The sequence below is a fragment of the Pan paniscus genome, chromosome 16, assembly GCF_029289425.2.
Source record: "Pan paniscus chromosome 16, NHGRI_mPanPan1-v2.0_pri, whole genome shotgun sequence".
NCBI lineage: Eukaryota > Metazoa > Chordata > Mammalia > Primates > Hominidae > Pan > Pan paniscus.
Window position 1 is genome coordinate 22,940,679 of NC_073265.2, and position 17,499 is coordinate 22,958,177.

Sequence of the window (17,499 nt, forward strand, 5' to 3'; positions counted from 1 at the left end):
CTACACATCCATAAACCCAAAGGACTGCGTCACACATAGCTTGAGGTCCCCAATGAGTCTCTTGATGCAGATGAGAGAGGTCTCTCATAAGGGAATTGGATAACATTTTTCTTTGGTCTGGTAACACCCATTTCTCTTCTGAATTTTCTTTGGCCCCTATTTTTATTAATTTCTCTTTTTCAGTGGGAAAGAAGATGGGAACCGCAGTTGGGGGAAGAAGGCAAGGGGTTAAGTGAAAAACAGGCATTTCAGAGGAAATGGCAGCTTGTTTGGCTATTTGATCTGCAAGGTTGTTCCCCCAGCTTTCAAAAGAGATATCTCTTTGATGTCCTGGGACATGGACAACAGCTATTTCTTCTGGCAACTGGAGATTATCTAATACTTGAGTGATTAATTCTTGTGGACCAGGTCTTGGCCTTTGAAGACCTTGTTTGCTCCAATTTTTTTTTTTTCAAAGGTGTGAGCTACCCAGAAGGCATGTTTGAAATCAATATAAATAGTCCTTTCTTGGCTCTGCAGATGCTTTAAAGGCTTGATTTAATGCAAACAATTTCCATGTTTGGGCAGACCAATTACTGAGTAGTATTCCTGACTCTACTTCTGCAAGGAGTTCCCCATTGACTACTGAGTACCCATTATGTCTTTTTCCTTCAATTACCCAGGAAGAGCCATCTATAAATAAGTGCTGCTCCATTTGAAAGGGGTCGTTCTTAAATCAGGTCTGACTTTAGTATGACAATCAATTAAATCTGAACACTCATGCTCAGGTCTCTTTAAATTTGGATTCTCAGTCAGGAAACCTGCTGGGTTAAGCGAATTATCAGTGGTTAGTGTTAAATCAACGCTAACAGGATAGCTTCGTATTTTAAAATTATTGATTCAATAAGCCACCTTTCTGCCTTCTGATTAAGGATAGTTTTGACTTGGTGAGGTGTACTGACAATGAAGTTCCTTCTAAAAGTTAATTTTCTTTTTCTTTTTTTTCTGTTAATAGGGCTGTTGCTGCTACAGATTGAATACATTTAGGCCACCCTCAGATTACAGGGTCAAGAATTTTTGACAAAAAGGCTATGGGCTGCCGGTGGCCCCCATGTTTTTGAGTGAGTACTCCTAAGGCTACTGTTTTGTTTACATTGACAAAGAGATGAAAAGGCAGTTCTAGGGGAAGGTAAAGCTAGGATGGGGACAGTTACTAGTAACAACAGGGTGGGTGGTTTGGACTATCTGATTAATAGCTCTAAGGTCTTACACTAACTGGTATGACCTGTCTGGCTTCTTTACAGGCAGTATTGGAGTGTTATAGGGAGACATACAGGGTTCAAGAAGCTCATCATGGAGAAGACCTTCAATTTTAGGTTTGAAATTTACCCTGGCTTTTAAAGGAATAGGGTGTTGCTTTCTCTTTACATTTCCCTAGGGTTTTTTAAATTTAACATGAATTGGAGGAATCTGTAACCTTCCTTGATTCCCATCTTTTGACCATACCTTGGGATGAATGTGTTCTTTGTCTGTGGTGGTGAGCAAGTTTAGGAAGGGGAGGAATTTTCCATGATTGATTTGGAGGCCTAAGCCTAATTTTAGAATTAATTCTCTTAATAGATTTGTCCCTGCATCCGGAATTAATAAATTTGATACTAGCTGATCAGTTTTTATATTTCACTTGTGTCTCCTCTAAGAGTTTTGCTCTAAACCCTTCTCCTTTTACCCTTGAGATAAAAAGTTCTTCTTGTGAACAAGTTACACTAGATGGAAAGTAACAAACTGAGGAGCGAGCTGCTCCTTAGTTGATTAAAAAGGTAATAAGCTCAAATTTCGGTCCCACTTGTAAATTTATCAAGGGCTGTTGGTGGGACTCAAGATAAAAAAAGATATAGCCCCTGACTTCCCTAGTCTTCCTCAAAAGCTCTAAGTGGCATGACTTTTTCTTCCTTTTCTCATTCGGGACATTTTCTTTTAAAGTGACCTAATTTTCCACATTTGAAACATTCATTCTGTCCTTTTTTCTTTTCTACCTTTGAGCCTCCTGGCTTTACTCTTTTGTACCCTTCATATTGCCTGGAGAGCAGGGGTCTAGCTTCCTTACAGGTTCTGGCCCCATGGATACTTTGTTGTATGGTGGACAGCAGAATTTTTGCCTTCTGCTTTTTTCTTCATCTCTTCTTACATATACTTTTTGGGCTTCTCTTAGAAGCTCTTCTATAGATCTGCCTTCCCAGTTCTCTATCTTTTGTAATTTCTTGTTAATATCTGGCCAACTATTAGTTACAAAATGAAGCTTTAACATCCTTCATCTGGGGGGGGTCTTCTAATTCTAGACCTGCATATTTTCTCATTTGCTCTTTGAGTCTTTTTAGGAATTTTACAGGTCTTTCATCTTTTCCTGTTATTGAAAGCTTTTGTAATGTTTTGGATGTGGGGTTTAGACTCTCAAATTCTTTTTATTATCATTTCTCTAAAGTCTTTTCATTATTCTTCTAACATTTCAACATTAGGCCTAGGGGACTATCAGGGGGAATATTATTGTTGCTAGCTTTATACTTTTTAATCCCTTACCTTACTTGGGGTATTTCCCATCTTGATGGTTTTGGGGTAAGGCTCAATCTCCCCTACTGGAGATTTCTTGACTTTTGGGGTGAGGCTCAATTTCCCCTACTGGAAATTTTTTGCCTTCCCCACTACTGGAGGTTTGTGTGAGGCTCAATCCCCCCTACTGGAGATTTCATGCCTTCCTTTCCTAGAGGCTCAACACCCCCTGCTGGAGGCTTCTCACATTCTTCTACTTTCGCTTTATCCTTCTCTGGCTGCTTCCCTAATGGGAACGTCAGATCCCTCTTGGGATTGGCAGGTTGGTATAAACCCCAACCCAGACTCCTTTACAGGAGGGCTGCCCTAAGCTGTATGAGGTGACTACGAAACCACAAATCCGGACTCAACACTCGCTTTGCACTCAGTTGTGCATCTCATTCACACACTTTCAACCTCCAAGATACCCCGACCACCAAGGAAATACTTTGTCACTCTTGTGACGTTTCTTACCTTGGTCTATGCACAGGGTTACCTGGTATGTGATTATTTTTTTTCCCCCAGTTGTTGGTCTGTTTCTTCCTGCGTTGCTGAGAGTCCAGGTTTATTCATCACACTGGGTGGGCCTCGAATTCCTTACACAAGGCCACCACAATGAGGCTGCAGGGCGTGCCTCCTCATGGGAGAGGACCAGGGACCCTTGCCCAGAGGAGAATGGGAATCCCGGACTGGCCCCCAAATTTGTTAGAAACAAATGCTCAATGCCACAAAGAAGAATCAGCACTCTGGCAAAAAGCTTTCTCAGCAAGGCAATTTACTTCTGCAGAAGGGTGCCAATCAAGCCTGGAGTGGTTGCAAAAGCACACTGGACAAGGGGGAGGAAGGAGTTCTTATCCCTAATGCAGCTAGTCCCTACGGATATGTTGTTCCCCTATTGGCTAGGGTTGGACCGCACAGTCTAAGCTAATTCTGATAGGCTATTTTAAAGAGAGCAGGGGTATGAGCTGGAGTGGCGGGAGAGCAGTTTCAGCAGGAAGGATGGTTACAGAGCAGGTGACTAAGATGACTGAGGACAGAGCAGGTGACTAAGGATGACTAAGAACTCTAAATATGTGAGTATAAAGGCTAGAAGGGGGTTGTTTACTGAAACTAGGGGCAAGGAGGCATAAAGAATGAGGAAGTTAAACTTTAAAATGGAGAACAAAATATAAGGAAGCTGAACATACTGACATACTGGTTCTTTGAAGAGGAACTCAGAACTCAATGTACTTAATAATTGAGGCATATTTAAGTTCATTAATAGTTATGTAAATTTTGTGATTGATATCAACAAATCTAAAATTCAACAGATAAGTTTTTCAGATTAATGTTTTCTCTGTTCTAATTCTGTAGTCTGAATCAACATACAACAACATCATATGTAGTTATTTTTGGTAAAGCAACATATCTGATATGGTTTCGCTGTGTCCCCACCCAAATCTCATCTTGAATTGTAGCTCCCATAATTCCCAAGTGTTGTGGCAGGGACTCAGTGGGAGATAATTGCATCATGGGGGCGGTTTCCCCAGTACTGTTTTTGTGGTAGTGAATAAGTCTCACGAGATCTGATGGTTTTATAAGGGGAAACCCCTTTCAATTGGTTCTCATTCTCTCGTCTGCTGCCAAGTATGTAAAATGTGCCTTTTGCCTTCCGACATGATTGTGAGGCCTTTCTAGCCACATGGAACTGTGAGTCCATTAAATCTCTTTTTCTTTAGAGATTACCCAGTCTCAGGTATGTCTTTATCAGCAGCATGAAAACGGAATAATACAACATCCAGCTCCCTATTTTCCACACTTCTAGTTGCAAATTATATTGTAACTTATAGGATGCTTAACAAGTGAGTTAAATTTTAATCTCTTTTCTTGTTGCTGTTGTTGTTTTAGAGATAGGATCTCACACTGTCACCCAGGCTGAAGTGCAGTGGTATGAACACAGCTCACTGTAGCCTTAACGCCCTGGGCTCAAGTGATCCTTCTACCTCAGCCTTCCCAGTAGCTAGGACCACAGGTGCATGCCACCATGCCTGGCTAGTTGACAAAAGTTTTTTTGGTAGAGATGGAGTCTCACTATGTTGTCCAGGCTGGGCTTGAACTCCTGGGTTCAAGCAATCCTCCTGCCTCAGCCTCCGAAAGTGCTGGGATTATAGGCATGAGCCACCACGCCTGGCCTAAATGTGGTTTAAAAGAAAGTATACCAGTGCTAATGAACCTTACAATAGCGAACACAAAGCACCTCTGGAATTCCTCTTTAACTAAAATATTTAAATTATATCATATTGAAACAGCATACTGACTAAAAACTTTTTTTTTTTTTTTGATATGGAGTTTTGCTCTTGTCACCCAGGCTAGAATGCAATGGCGCGATCTCAGCTCACTGCAACCTCCACCGCCCGGGTTCAAGTGATTCTCCTCCCTCAGCCTCCCAAGTGGCTGGGATTACAGGCACCCACCACCATGCCCAGATAATTTTTGTATTTTTAGTAGACACAGGGTTTCATCATGTTGGCCAGGCTGGTCTTGAACTCCTGACCTCAGGTGATCCACCCACCTCGGCCTCCCAAAGTGCTGGAATTACAGGCATAAGCCACCATGCCCAGCCTGATTAAAAACCTTTTAGAGCTTATAGAAATAAAATGGTTAAGACCTAACAAAGAAAAAAAAAGAAATACATTGGTTATATTTCACCAATTCAACTTAATTCTGGGAGATAAAGCAGAATTCTTATCCTCCCATTGTTTAAACAATTCAACCAGAGATATCTAGAGACCTAACCATTTAAATTGTCTTATCTGTTTTCTAGAAACCATAGACTTACCTCCTTCATGTTCTTATTAGTGAAATTAGAGATCTTTTTTCTAGGAAGATCAATGAAATGATCCTCAATCTTATTACAAAAGTTCCGTTTTTTAACATTGTGGGTTTCTGATGCCATAATCTCTTAAGTACCTAGACAATAAAATAAAATAGAAAATTAAAAAAGCAAAAAGAGTCTGATCATTTTTAACACACACACAAACATACAACAGTAGCACAATGCTATATAAAAAAGGCAGAGGACATCATTTTAATTTACACATATTTAAAAACCTTAAACATAGAGGAAGCACAAGGCAAGGCATTCCAGGAAATTAAGGATCTTTCTGTTCTCATTCTTTTTTTTTTTTTTTGAGATGGAGTTTTGCTCTGTTGCCCAGGCTGGAGTGCAATGGCATGATCTTGGCTCATTGCAACCTCCGCCTCCTGGGTTGAAGCAATTCTCCTGCCTCAGTCTCCCAAGTAGCTGGGATTATAGGCTTGTGCCACCATGCCCGACTAATTTTATATTTTTTCAGTAGAGACGGGGTTTCACCATGTTGTTCAGGCTGATCTCATACTCCTGACCTCAGGTGATCCATCCGCCTCAGCCTCCCTAAATGCTGGGATTACAGGCATGGGCCACTGTGCCCAGCCTGTCCTCATTCTTTAATTGGAACCAGTGACAATAATATTGTATGTATTTTTTTGTGCCAAAGCAACACATCAATCTCCCCATTTTCCATGTCACTAGCCATTTAATAAACACACAGGTTATGAAATAAGGTGTATAAGGTGGTGGTATCTATGACATCCAAATGTACAGAAACCTAAAACTGTGCAACTAAATCACTGGGTCAAAACAACCCTAAGCAATGAGAGGAACCAAAATTGGACTACATACAACTGACTTGTCCTATGCCTAATCCTTAAATTCTTCTTTCATTTTTGCAGACAGCTCTCCAAAGCTCTCCTCTACCTTTGAAAAAAAAAAAAATCAATGCCCTCCTATTTTACTAATTATATCTAAAGAGGGTCTAAAGAGGGCATGTTGATGGAAACAAATGCTATGACTTAATTTATATAACAGAAGAAATTTGTGATTTTCTCACTTGCACTCTGGTTTCATGTTGGAAATTTATTTTAGGTCATGCCCTGAATGTAAGTTGCTCCCTTATTCTTTCTTTAAACATCTACTAAGCATTCACTATAAGCCAGGCCCTGGCATTAATGTAGATGATGCTCAGAGATCCTGTTTTAAAGAATCATTTAGGAAACTTTTTGAAAATGGATTTTTGTGGGCCCTAACTTAAGAGACTGTAACTCAGTATAATACTGTCTCTCTCTGCAGTGGAGCCCAAAGCAATTATATTTTTTAAAAGCTCCACAAGTATTTTTGAGGCATATTCTCAATTCTCCAAAAATATGAACATGAAATTTTACAAATAATTTCAGCGAAAGATTTCTTACAGCTAATTAATGGACAACCCTTCCACCTGTATCCCAGGTTAAGAAACCTCTAGAGTGAGATTTTTTGAAAAGTAAATAAATAACTGCAATAATACAATAAGTACTCTGACAGAAGGTTACTCAGACAAATCAGCACACTGACAAACTAGCATGTGCAGAACTGAAAGGCATGAAGCAACACGGTTTGTTTGGCAATCTCTTAAGTAGACACTTGTGGCTGGAGCTTACGTTGGGGGCGACTTAAATGAGGCTAGAGATAGAAGTTAGATCACAAAGGGTCTTGTCCACAATGCTACAATGTGAGATTTTTTTTTTCAAAAAACGGGACTTTTAGTTTAAAAGAATGGATTGAACACATGCAATTACCTCTACCCTTCCTTGAAACCTGATTAAATAACAAAAGGTTTGTAAAGACATAAAACCCATGAGGACAAAGACAGGAGAAGTTCAGGTGATGGCAATAACATTTTGGAAAATGCAAAGCTAAAAGTGGTAACTTGATCAGGTGTGGTGGCTCATGCCTGTAATCCCAGCAAGTTCGGAGGCTGAGGTCAGGAGTTCAAGACTAGCCTGTCAAACATGGTGAAACCCTGTCTCTACAAAAATACAAACATTAGCAGGGCGTGGTGGTGGGACCTGTAATCCCAGCTACCTGGGAGGTGAGGCAGGAGAATCGCTTGAACCCCGGAGGCTGAGGTTGCAGTGAGCCAAGATCATGCCACTGCACTCCAGCCTGGGTGACAGAGCAAGACTCTGTCTCGAAAAAATAATAATTAGTAATAAATAAATAAATAAAAGTGGTAACTGACTCAGCAGATGTGAGAAAGCCAGATCCTAAATTGGCAATGAGGAAAGCAAAATGCAGAATCCCCTAAACGTTCAGGAACTGGCAATACCGAGGACATCAAGAAGTAGAGATGGCAAGTCCATTCCAAGATGGCCATTATAATAGGAACAGCTCCGGTCTGCAGCTCCCAGGGTGATCAACACAGAAGACGGGTCATTTCTGCATTTCCAACTGAGGTACCTGGTTCATCTCACTGGGACTGGTTGGACAGTGGATGCAGCCTACAGAGGGTGAGCTGAAGCAGGGCAGGGTGTCACCTCACCCGGGAAGCACTAGGGGTCAGGAGATTTCCCTTTCCTAGCCAAGGGAATACATGACAGACTCTACCTGGAAAAACGGGACACTCTAGCCCAAATACTGCACTTTTCCAATGGTCTTAGCAAATGGCAGACCAGGAGATTCTATCCTATGCCTGGCTCGGCAGGTCCCACGCCCACGGACCCTTGCTTACTGCCAGCGCAGCAGTCTGAGATAGACCTGCGAAGCAGCAGCCTGGCAGGGGGAGGGGCGTCCGCCACTGCTGAGGCTTGAGTAGGTAAACAAAGTGGCTGGGGGAAGCTCGAACTGGGCAGAGCCCACTGCAGCTCTGCAAGGCTTGCTGCCTCTAACACTCCACCTCTGGGGTCAGGGCATAGCTGAACAAAAGGCAGCAGAAACTTCTGCAGACTTAAACTTCCCAGTCTGATAGCTCTGAAGAGAGCAGTGGTTCTCCCAACACGACGTTTGAGCTCTGAGAATGGACAGACTGCCTCCTCAAGTGGGTCCTTGACCCCTGTGTAGCCTAACTGGGAGACACCTCCTAGTAGAGGCCGACTGACACCTCATACAGGTGGGTTCCCCTCTGGAACGAAGCTTCCAGAGGAAGGATCAGGCAGCAATATTTGCTGTTCTGCAGCCTCTGCTGGTGATACCCAGGCAAACAGGGTCTGGAGTGCACCTCCAGTAAACTCCAACAGACCTGCAGCTGAGGGGCCTGTCTATTAGAAGGAAAACTAACAAACAGAAAGGAATAGCATCAACATCAACAAAAAGGACATCCACACCAAAACCCCATCCGTAAGTCACCAACATCAAACACCAAAGGTAGATAAATCCACAAAGATGGGGAGAAACCAGAGCAGAAAGGCTGAAAATTCAAAAAATCAGAACATCTCTTCTCCACCAAAGGAACACAACTCCTCACCAGCAAGGGAACAAAACTGGATGGAGAATGAGTTTGACAGGTTGACAGAATTAGGCTTCAGAAGGTCGGTAATAACAAACTTCTCCAAGCTAAAGGAGCATGTTCTCACTTGTTGCAAGGAAGCCAAAAACCTTGAAAAAAGGTTAGACAAATGGTTAACTAGAATAACCAGTGTAGAGAAGAGCTTAAATGACATGATGGAGCTGAAAATCACAGTACGAGAACTTCATAAAGCATACACAAGCTTTAATAGCTGATTTGATCAAGTGGAAGAAAGGATATAAGTGAATGAAGATCAAATTAATGAAATAAAGCAAGAAGACAAGATTAGAGAAAAAAGAGTGAAAAGAAACGAACAAAGCCTCCAAGAAACATGGGACTATGTGAAAAGACCAAATCTATGTTTGATTGGTGTACCTGAAAGTGAAGGGGAGAATGAAACCAGTCAGAAAACACTCTTCAGGGTATTATTCAGTAGAACTTCCCCAACCTAGCAAGGCAGGCCAACATTCAAATTCAGGAAATACAGAGAACACCACAAAGATACTCCTCAAGAAGAGCAACCCCAAGACACTTAATTGTCAGACTCACCAAGGTTGAAATGAAGGGAAAAATGTTAAGGGCAGCCAGAGAGAAAGGTCAGGTTACCCACAAAGGGAAGCCCATCAGACTAACAGCGCATTTCTCGGCAGAAACTCTACAAGCCAGAAGAGAGTGGGGGCCAATATTCAACATTCTGAAAGAAAAGAATTTTCAACCCAGAATTTCATATCCAGCCAAACTAAGCTTCATAAGTGAAGGAGAAATAAAATCCTTTACAAACAAGCAAATACCAAGAGATTCTGTCACCACCAAGCCTGCCTTACAAGAGCTCCTGAAGGAAGCACTAAACATGGATACGAACAACCGGTACCAGCCACTGCAAAAATATGCCAAATTGTAAAGACCATCGATGCTATGAAGAAACTGCATTAATTAACAGGTGAAATAACTAGCTAGCATCATAATGACAGGATCAAATTCATACATAACAGCATTAACCTTAAATGTAAATGGGCTAAATGCCCCAATTAAAAGATACAGACTGGCAAATTGGATAAAGAGTCAAGACCTATCGGTGTGCTGTATTCAGGAGACCCATCTCACGTGCAAAGATACACATAGGTTCAAAATAAAGGGATGGAGGAAGATCTTCCAAGTAAATGGAAAGCAAAAAAAAAAGCAGGGTTTGCAATCCTGGTCTCTTATAAACAGACTTTAAGCCAACAAAGATCAAAAGAGACAAACAAGACCATTATATAATGGTAAAGGAATCAATTCAACAAGAAGAGCTAACTATCTTAAATATATATGCACCCAATACAGGACCACCCAGATTCATAAAGCAAGTCCTTGGAGACCTACAAAGAGACTTAGACTCCCACACAATAACAATGGGAAACTTCAACACTCCACTGTCAATATTAGACAGATCAGTGAGACAGAAGGTTAACAAGGATGCCCAGGATTTGAACTCAGCTCTGCACCAAGCTGACTTAACAGACATCTACAGAACTCTTCACCCCAAATCAACAGAATATACATTCTTCTCAGCACCACATCGCACTTATTCCAAAATTGACCACATAGTTGGAAGTAAAGCACTCCTCAGGAAATGTAAAAGAACAGAAATCACAGCAAACTGCCTCTCAGACCACAGTGCAATCAAATTAGACCTCAGGATTAAGAAACTCACTCAAAACCATACAACTACTTGGAAACTGAACAACCTGCTCCTGAATGACTACTGGGTAAATAATGAAAGAAGGCAGAAATAAAGATGTTTTTTGAAACCAATGAGAACAAAGACACAACGTACCAGAATCTCTGGGACACATTTAAAGCAGTGTGTAGCCGGAAATTTATGGCATTAAATGCCCCCAAGAGAAAGCAGGAAAGATCTACAATCGACATGCTAAAATCACAATCAAAAGAACTAGAGAAGGAAGAGCAAATAAGTTCAAAAGCTAGCAGAAGGCAAGAAATAACTAAGATCAGAGCAGAACTGAAGGAGATAGAGACACAAAAACCCTTCAAAAAAAATCAATGAATCCAGGAGCTGGTTTTTTGAAAAGATCAGCAAAATTGATAGACTGCTAGCAAGACTAATAAAGAAGGAAACAAAGAAGAATCAAATAGATGCAATAAAAATTGATAAAGGGGATATCACCACTGATGCCCCAGAAATACAAACTGCCATCAGAGAATACTATAAACACCTCTATGTAAATAAACTAGAAAATCTAGAAGAAATGGATAAATTCCTGGATACGTACACCCTCCCAAGACTAAACCAGGAAGAAGTTCAATTGCTGAATAGACCAATAACAGGATCTGAAATTGAGGCAATAATTAATAGCCTACCAACCAAAAAAAGTCCAGGACCAAACAGATTCACAGCCGAATTCTACCAGAAGCACAAAGAGGAGCTGGTACCATTCCTTCTGAAACTATTCCATCAATAGAAAAAGAGGGAATCCTCCCTAACTCCTTTTATGAGGCCAGCATCATCCTGATACCAAAGCCTGGCAGAGACACAACAAAAAAAGATAATTTTAGACCAATATCCCTGATGAACACTGATGCGAAAATCTTCAATAAAATACTGGCAAACCGAATCCAGCAGCACATCAAAACCTTATCCACCACGATCAAGTCGGCTTCATCCCTGGGATGCAAGGCTGGTTCAACAGATGCAAATCAGTAAACGTAATCCATCGCATAAACAGAACCAACGACAAAAACCACATGATTATCTCAATAGATGCAGAAAAGGCCTTTGACAAAATTCAACAGCCCTTCATGCTAAAAACTCTCAATAAACTAGGTATTGATGAATCATATCTCAAAATAATAAGAGCTATTTATGAGAATCCCACAGCGAATCTCATACTGAATGGGCAAAAACTGGAAGCATTCCCTTTGAAAACTGGCACAAGACACGGATGCCCTCTCTCACCACTCCTTTTCAACACAGTGTTGGAAGTTCTGGCCAGGGCAATCAGGCAAGAGAAAGAAATAAAGGGTATTCAATTAGGAAAAGAGGAAGTCAAATTGTCCCTGTTTGCAGATGACATGATTGTATATTTAGAAAACCCCATCATCTCAGCCCAAAATCTCCTTAAGCTGATAGGCAACTTCAGCAAAGTCTCAGGACACAAAATCAATGTGCAAAAATCAAAAGCATTCCTATATACCAATAACAGACAAACAGAGCCAAATCATGAGTGAACTCCCATTCACAATTGCTACAAAGAGAATAAAATACCTAGGAATCCAACTTACAGGGGATGTGAAGGACCTCTTCAAGGAGAACTACAAACCACTGCCCAATGAAATGAAAGAGGACACAAACAAATGGAAGAACATTCCATGCTCATGGATAGGAAGAATCAATATCGTGAAAATGGCCATACTGCCCAAGGTAATTTATAGATTCAATGTCATCCCCATCAAGCTACCAATGACTTTCTTTGAAGAATTGGAAAAAACTACTTTAAAGTTCATATGGAACCAAAAAAGAGCCTGCATTGCCAAGACAATCCTAAGCAAAAAGAACAAAGCTGGAGGCATCATGCTACCTGACTTCAAACTATACTACAAGGCTACAATAACCAAAACAGCATGGTACTGGTACCAAAACAGATATATAGACCAATGGAACAGAATAGAGACCTCAGAAATAACACCACACATCTACAACCATCTGATCTTTGACAAACCTGACAACAAGCAATGGGGAAAGGATTCCCTATTTCATAAATGGTGCTGGGAAAACTGGCTAGCCATATGTAGAAAGCTGAAACTGGATCCCTTCCTTACACCTTATACAAAAATTAATTCAAGATGGATTAAAGACTTAAATCTTAGATGCCAAATCATAAAAACCCTAGAAGAAAACCTAGACAATACCATTCAGGACACAGGCATCGGCAAGGACTTCATGACTAAAACACCAAAAGCAATGGCAACAAAAGCCAAAATAGACAAATGGGATCTAATTAAACTAAAGAGCTTCTGCACAGCAAAAGAAACTACCATCAGAGTGAACAGGCAGCCTATAGAACGGGAGAAAATTTTTGCAATCTACCCATCTGACAAAGGGCTAATATCCAAAATCTACAAATAACTTAAACAAATTGTCAAGAAAAAAACAAACAACCCAATCAAAACGTGGGCAAAGGATATGAACAGACACGTCTCAAAAGAAGACATTTATGCAGCCAACAGACATATGAAAAAATGCTCATCAACACTGGTCATCAGAGAAATGCAAATCAAAACCACAATGAGATACCATCTCATGCCAGTTAGAATGGTGATCATTAAAAAGTCAGGCAACAACAGATGCTGGAGAGGATGTGGAGAAACAAGAACACTTTTACACTGTTGGTGGGAATGTAAATTGGTTCAACCATTGTGGAAGACAGTGTGGTGATTCCTCAAGGATCTAGAACTAGAAATACCATTTGGCCCAGTGATCCCATTACTGGGTATATACCCAAAGGATTATAAAGCATGCTACTATAAAGACACATGAACATGTATGTTTATTGCAGCACTATTCACAGTAGCAAAGACTTGGAACCAACGCAAATGTCCATCAATGATAAACTGGATTAAGAAAATGTGGCACATATATATATCATGGAATACTACGCAGCCATAAAAAAAGATGAGTTCATATCCTTTACAGGGATATGAATGAAGCTGGAAACGATCATTCTCAGCAAACTATCACAAGGGCAGAAAACCAAACACCATATGTTCTCACTCACAGGTGGGAACTGAGCAATGAGAACACTTGGACACAGGGCGGGGAACATCACACACCAGGGCCTGTCATGGGGTGGGGGGTGGGGGAGGGACAGCATTAGAAATACCTAATGTAAATGACAAGCTGACAGGTGCAGCAAACCAACATGGCACATGTATACCTATGTAACAAACCTGCATGTTGTGCACATGTACCCTGGCACTTAAATAATAAAAAATAAATAAAGAAATAAAAGAAGTGGAGATAAAGGTAACCCTAAGAACAAGTAGATAGATTGAATATCCATTTAAGACACAGTTGGCTCACTAGATCCTCTTTCTCATTCCAGTAAAAAAACGAGTTTTATTCTCTAGAAAACGTAAAACAGAGTCCTTGGGAGGAACATATTCTTTTTTTTTTTTTTTTTTTGAGATGGAGTCTCACTCTATTGCCCAGGCTGAAGTCCAGTGGCACGATCTCGGCTCACTGCAACCTCTGCCTCCCAGGCTCAAGTGATTCTCCTGCCTCAGCCTCCTGAGTACCTGGGATTACGGGCTCCCGTCACCATGACTGGCTAATTTCTGTATTTTTAGTAGAGATGGGGTTTCACCATATTGGCCAGGCTGGTCTCAAACTCCTGACCTCAAGTGATCCACCCACCTTGGCCTATCCAAGTGTTGGGATTACAGGTGTAAGCCACTGCACCCAGCCTAGGAACATATTCTAAAAAGGGGGATGATCAAGTGAAAGTTTACATACTAAATGTTGAGACCGCTAACCTTTCTACTTCTTGCCTCACAGAGGCTTGCAACCAGGCTTATACACTCCAGGGAAGAGTGCAGAGGATACTTTCTTAGGAATTCTGACTAATCTTATAACACACAGACACACAGACACACACACACACAGACACACACACACACACACACACACACGCTTCTCTCTAAAATACTAACATCAGTGGTGGTCTGTTTCCAAAGAACTGTATGTCAACTAAGGTGGTAGTTACCTAATTATCAAAACTAATAGAGCTATACACTAAAAAGGGTGAATTTTTATTGTATGTAAATTGTACTTTGATAAACCTACTTCTAAAAAATATTTTAAAGAATTGCATCTATAAAACAAAAATGGGACAAAAAAAACCAACAAAAATACTCTTAAAAATTAAAAATAGGACGTAATAAAGATAGCAAAAAACTCAACAGAAGTTGGAAGAGAAACCTGAAGCTATCTCCCAGAACATAGGAAGAAAAAAAACCCAGAAGACTGGTTTAGAGGGACCAACATCCAAATAAAGAGAATTTTAGAAAGAGTACAAGACAGTAAAAGAGAAATCAAACAAAGAGATAATTTAAGAAAACTGTACAAGGTTGAAGGACATAAATTTCTAGATGGAAAGTGTATCATAATGGATGAAAACAGACCTACAAGGTACATCATTGCTACATTTCAGAGTAGTAGGGAAGCTAGAGAAGGTGAAAATATACAAACAAATAAAAAATAAATCCTAAAATCCAAACTTTGTCATGTAAAAATGACAGATACAGAGTAAAGCCTTCAAAATTCTCAGGCAACCTAAAATTTTATATCCAGCCAAATTATCAAGTGTGAGGGTAAGAGAAACGTATCTTCAGATACACAGAGTTCCCAAAAATTTCTTCACAGTAAGCAATAAGAGAAGGATAAACCAAAAAAAAGAAAGATAAGAAATGGAAATCCAATAGGATATATGGAAGGTATTTCCCAGGATGATTATGAAAGAAGGTCCCAAGATGAAGGCTGTGCACCAGAAGTAGAGGAAAACTGGTATACATCGGAGCACATAAGGAAAAAAGTATCCACAAAAATGAAATTAATTTATAATAAATGCTTGGTGTTCATTAGAGAGGAGATGGAGACAACTGGGGAATAGTTAGAAGGAATGGCACATTTTTCAAGTGCTATAAGAAAAGAAGTGTCAACCCAGAATCCTATGTTCAGTAAAAATATCCTTCAGGAATGAAAAGAAAACTGACAATCTCAGATGAAAGAAAATTAAGAGAATTTGTTATCAGCAGATCTACCCTAAAAGAATGACTACAGGAAGTTCTCTTTAGCCAAACAAAACAAATGAACAAACAAACAAACAAATGATGAAAGAAGGCATCTAGGAACACCAGGGAGATAGAAAATGGTGAGCAAAAATATAAGAAAATGCAATAGACTTTCATTCTTGAGTTTTCCAAATTATGTTTAATTGTTGAAGTAAAAATTATAACACTATCTCATGTTGTTCAAAATACAGGTAAAGAAACTAAGACTTTTATAGGATAAGTGGTGGAGGTTAAAGGGACATAAAAAGAGGTAAGATTTCTACATTTCACTCAAACTGGTAAAATGACCACATAAGTAGACTGTGATATGTATAATGTAATAACTAGAGCTATCACTGAATTATCAAGAATTATACTCAAAAACACTATAGGGAAATCAAAATGGAATGAGAAACGTGTTTACGTAACCTGGAGAAAGGCAAACAAAAAAACAAAATAACAAACCAACAAATAAAACCAGGGAAACCAAAGAACAGAGAGAACAGAAAACAAAAAATAAAATGATAGACTTAAGCTCTGACATACCGATAACTGTATTATATGTAAATGGTCTAAAAGTCATTTAGTTAATTAAAAGCCAGAGATTGATGGAGTAAATTCAGAAACATGACCTAATTATATGTTGTCCACAAGAAACTCACTTCAAAAATAATGATGTAGGCATGCAGAAAGTAAAAGGAAGGGGGGAAAAAAGTATCATGCAAATACTAACTTTTTTTTTTTCTTAATTCGCTTTGTCGCCCAGGTTGGAGTGCAGTGGTGCGATCTCGGCTTACTGCAACCTCCGCCTCTCACATTCAAGCGATTCTCCTGCCTGGATGGGACTATAGGTGCCTGCCATCACACCCAGCTAATTTTTCTATTTTTAGTCGAGATGGGGTTTTGCCATGTTAGCTAGGCTGGTCTTGAACTTCTGACCCCAAGTGATCCACCCACCTCAGCCTCCCAAAGTGCCGGGATTACAGGTATGAGCCACTGCGACTGGCCACAAATATTAACTTTTAAAAAGCAGGCCAGGGTGGTGGCTCATGCCTGTAATCCCAGCACTGTGGTAGGCTGACGAGGCAGGAGGATTGCCTGAGTGCAGGAGTTCAAGACCAGCCAGGGCAACATACTGATTCCATTACAATAAAAATAATACAAATGTAAAATAAGCAACACACACACACACACACACACACACACACACACGCATATATAATATATATGTACATACAGGTTGAGTATCCCTTACCTGAAATCCTGAAATGCTTGGAACCAGAAGTGTTTTGGATCTTTTATTTTTTCAGATTTTGAAATATGTCCATTATATACTTACTGGTTACACATCCCAAATCCCAAATCCCAAATGCTTCAATAAGAATTCCGTTTGAGTGCTCAAAAAATTTCAGTGCTCAAAAAGCCTTGGATTTTGGACCATTTCAGATTTGGATTTTTTAGATTTGGAATACTCAATCTGTATGTGTTTTTAAAGAATCTATAAAATCATTTTTTTCTCTAGATGATAATGTACATAGTCTGCACCCTTTCATATGGGAGACATGTTTACTTCTTCATAGGCTAAAATAGTTTTCTAAAACTTTTTAAGAATGAAGGACTTGACACCATTAGTCATTATAAAATGCAAGTCAAAACTACTTGCAAACCTGTTGCACAAGCAATGAAATAAAACTTCGTAACCATTAGAATGGCTATACTAAAAAAGACAGACAATAACAATGTTGAGAAAGATGTGGAAGAACTGGATCCC

At 39.9% G+C, this 17,499-nt stretch overlaps 1 protein-coding gene across 14 annotated transcripts in view; it reads right to left on the minus strand.

Annotated features, from left to right (window-relative positions):
- KATNBL1 (katanin regulatory subunit B1 like 1) overlaps positions 1 to 17,499 on the minus strand; it is a 69,552-nt gene that overhangs the window by 17,488 nt on the left and 34,565 nt on the right. For all 14 annotated transcript variants that reach the window (XM_003804950.4, XM_055098150.2, XM_055098149.2 and 11 more), the window contains one exon: positions 5,381 to 5,511. In XM_003804950.4, the coding sequence (XP_003804998.1) occupies positions 5,381 to 5,497 (117 nt within the window). In that variant the 5' untranslated portion in view covers positions 5,498 to 5,511. The remainder of the gene's footprint in view (positions 1 to 5,380; positions 5,512 to 17,499) is intronic.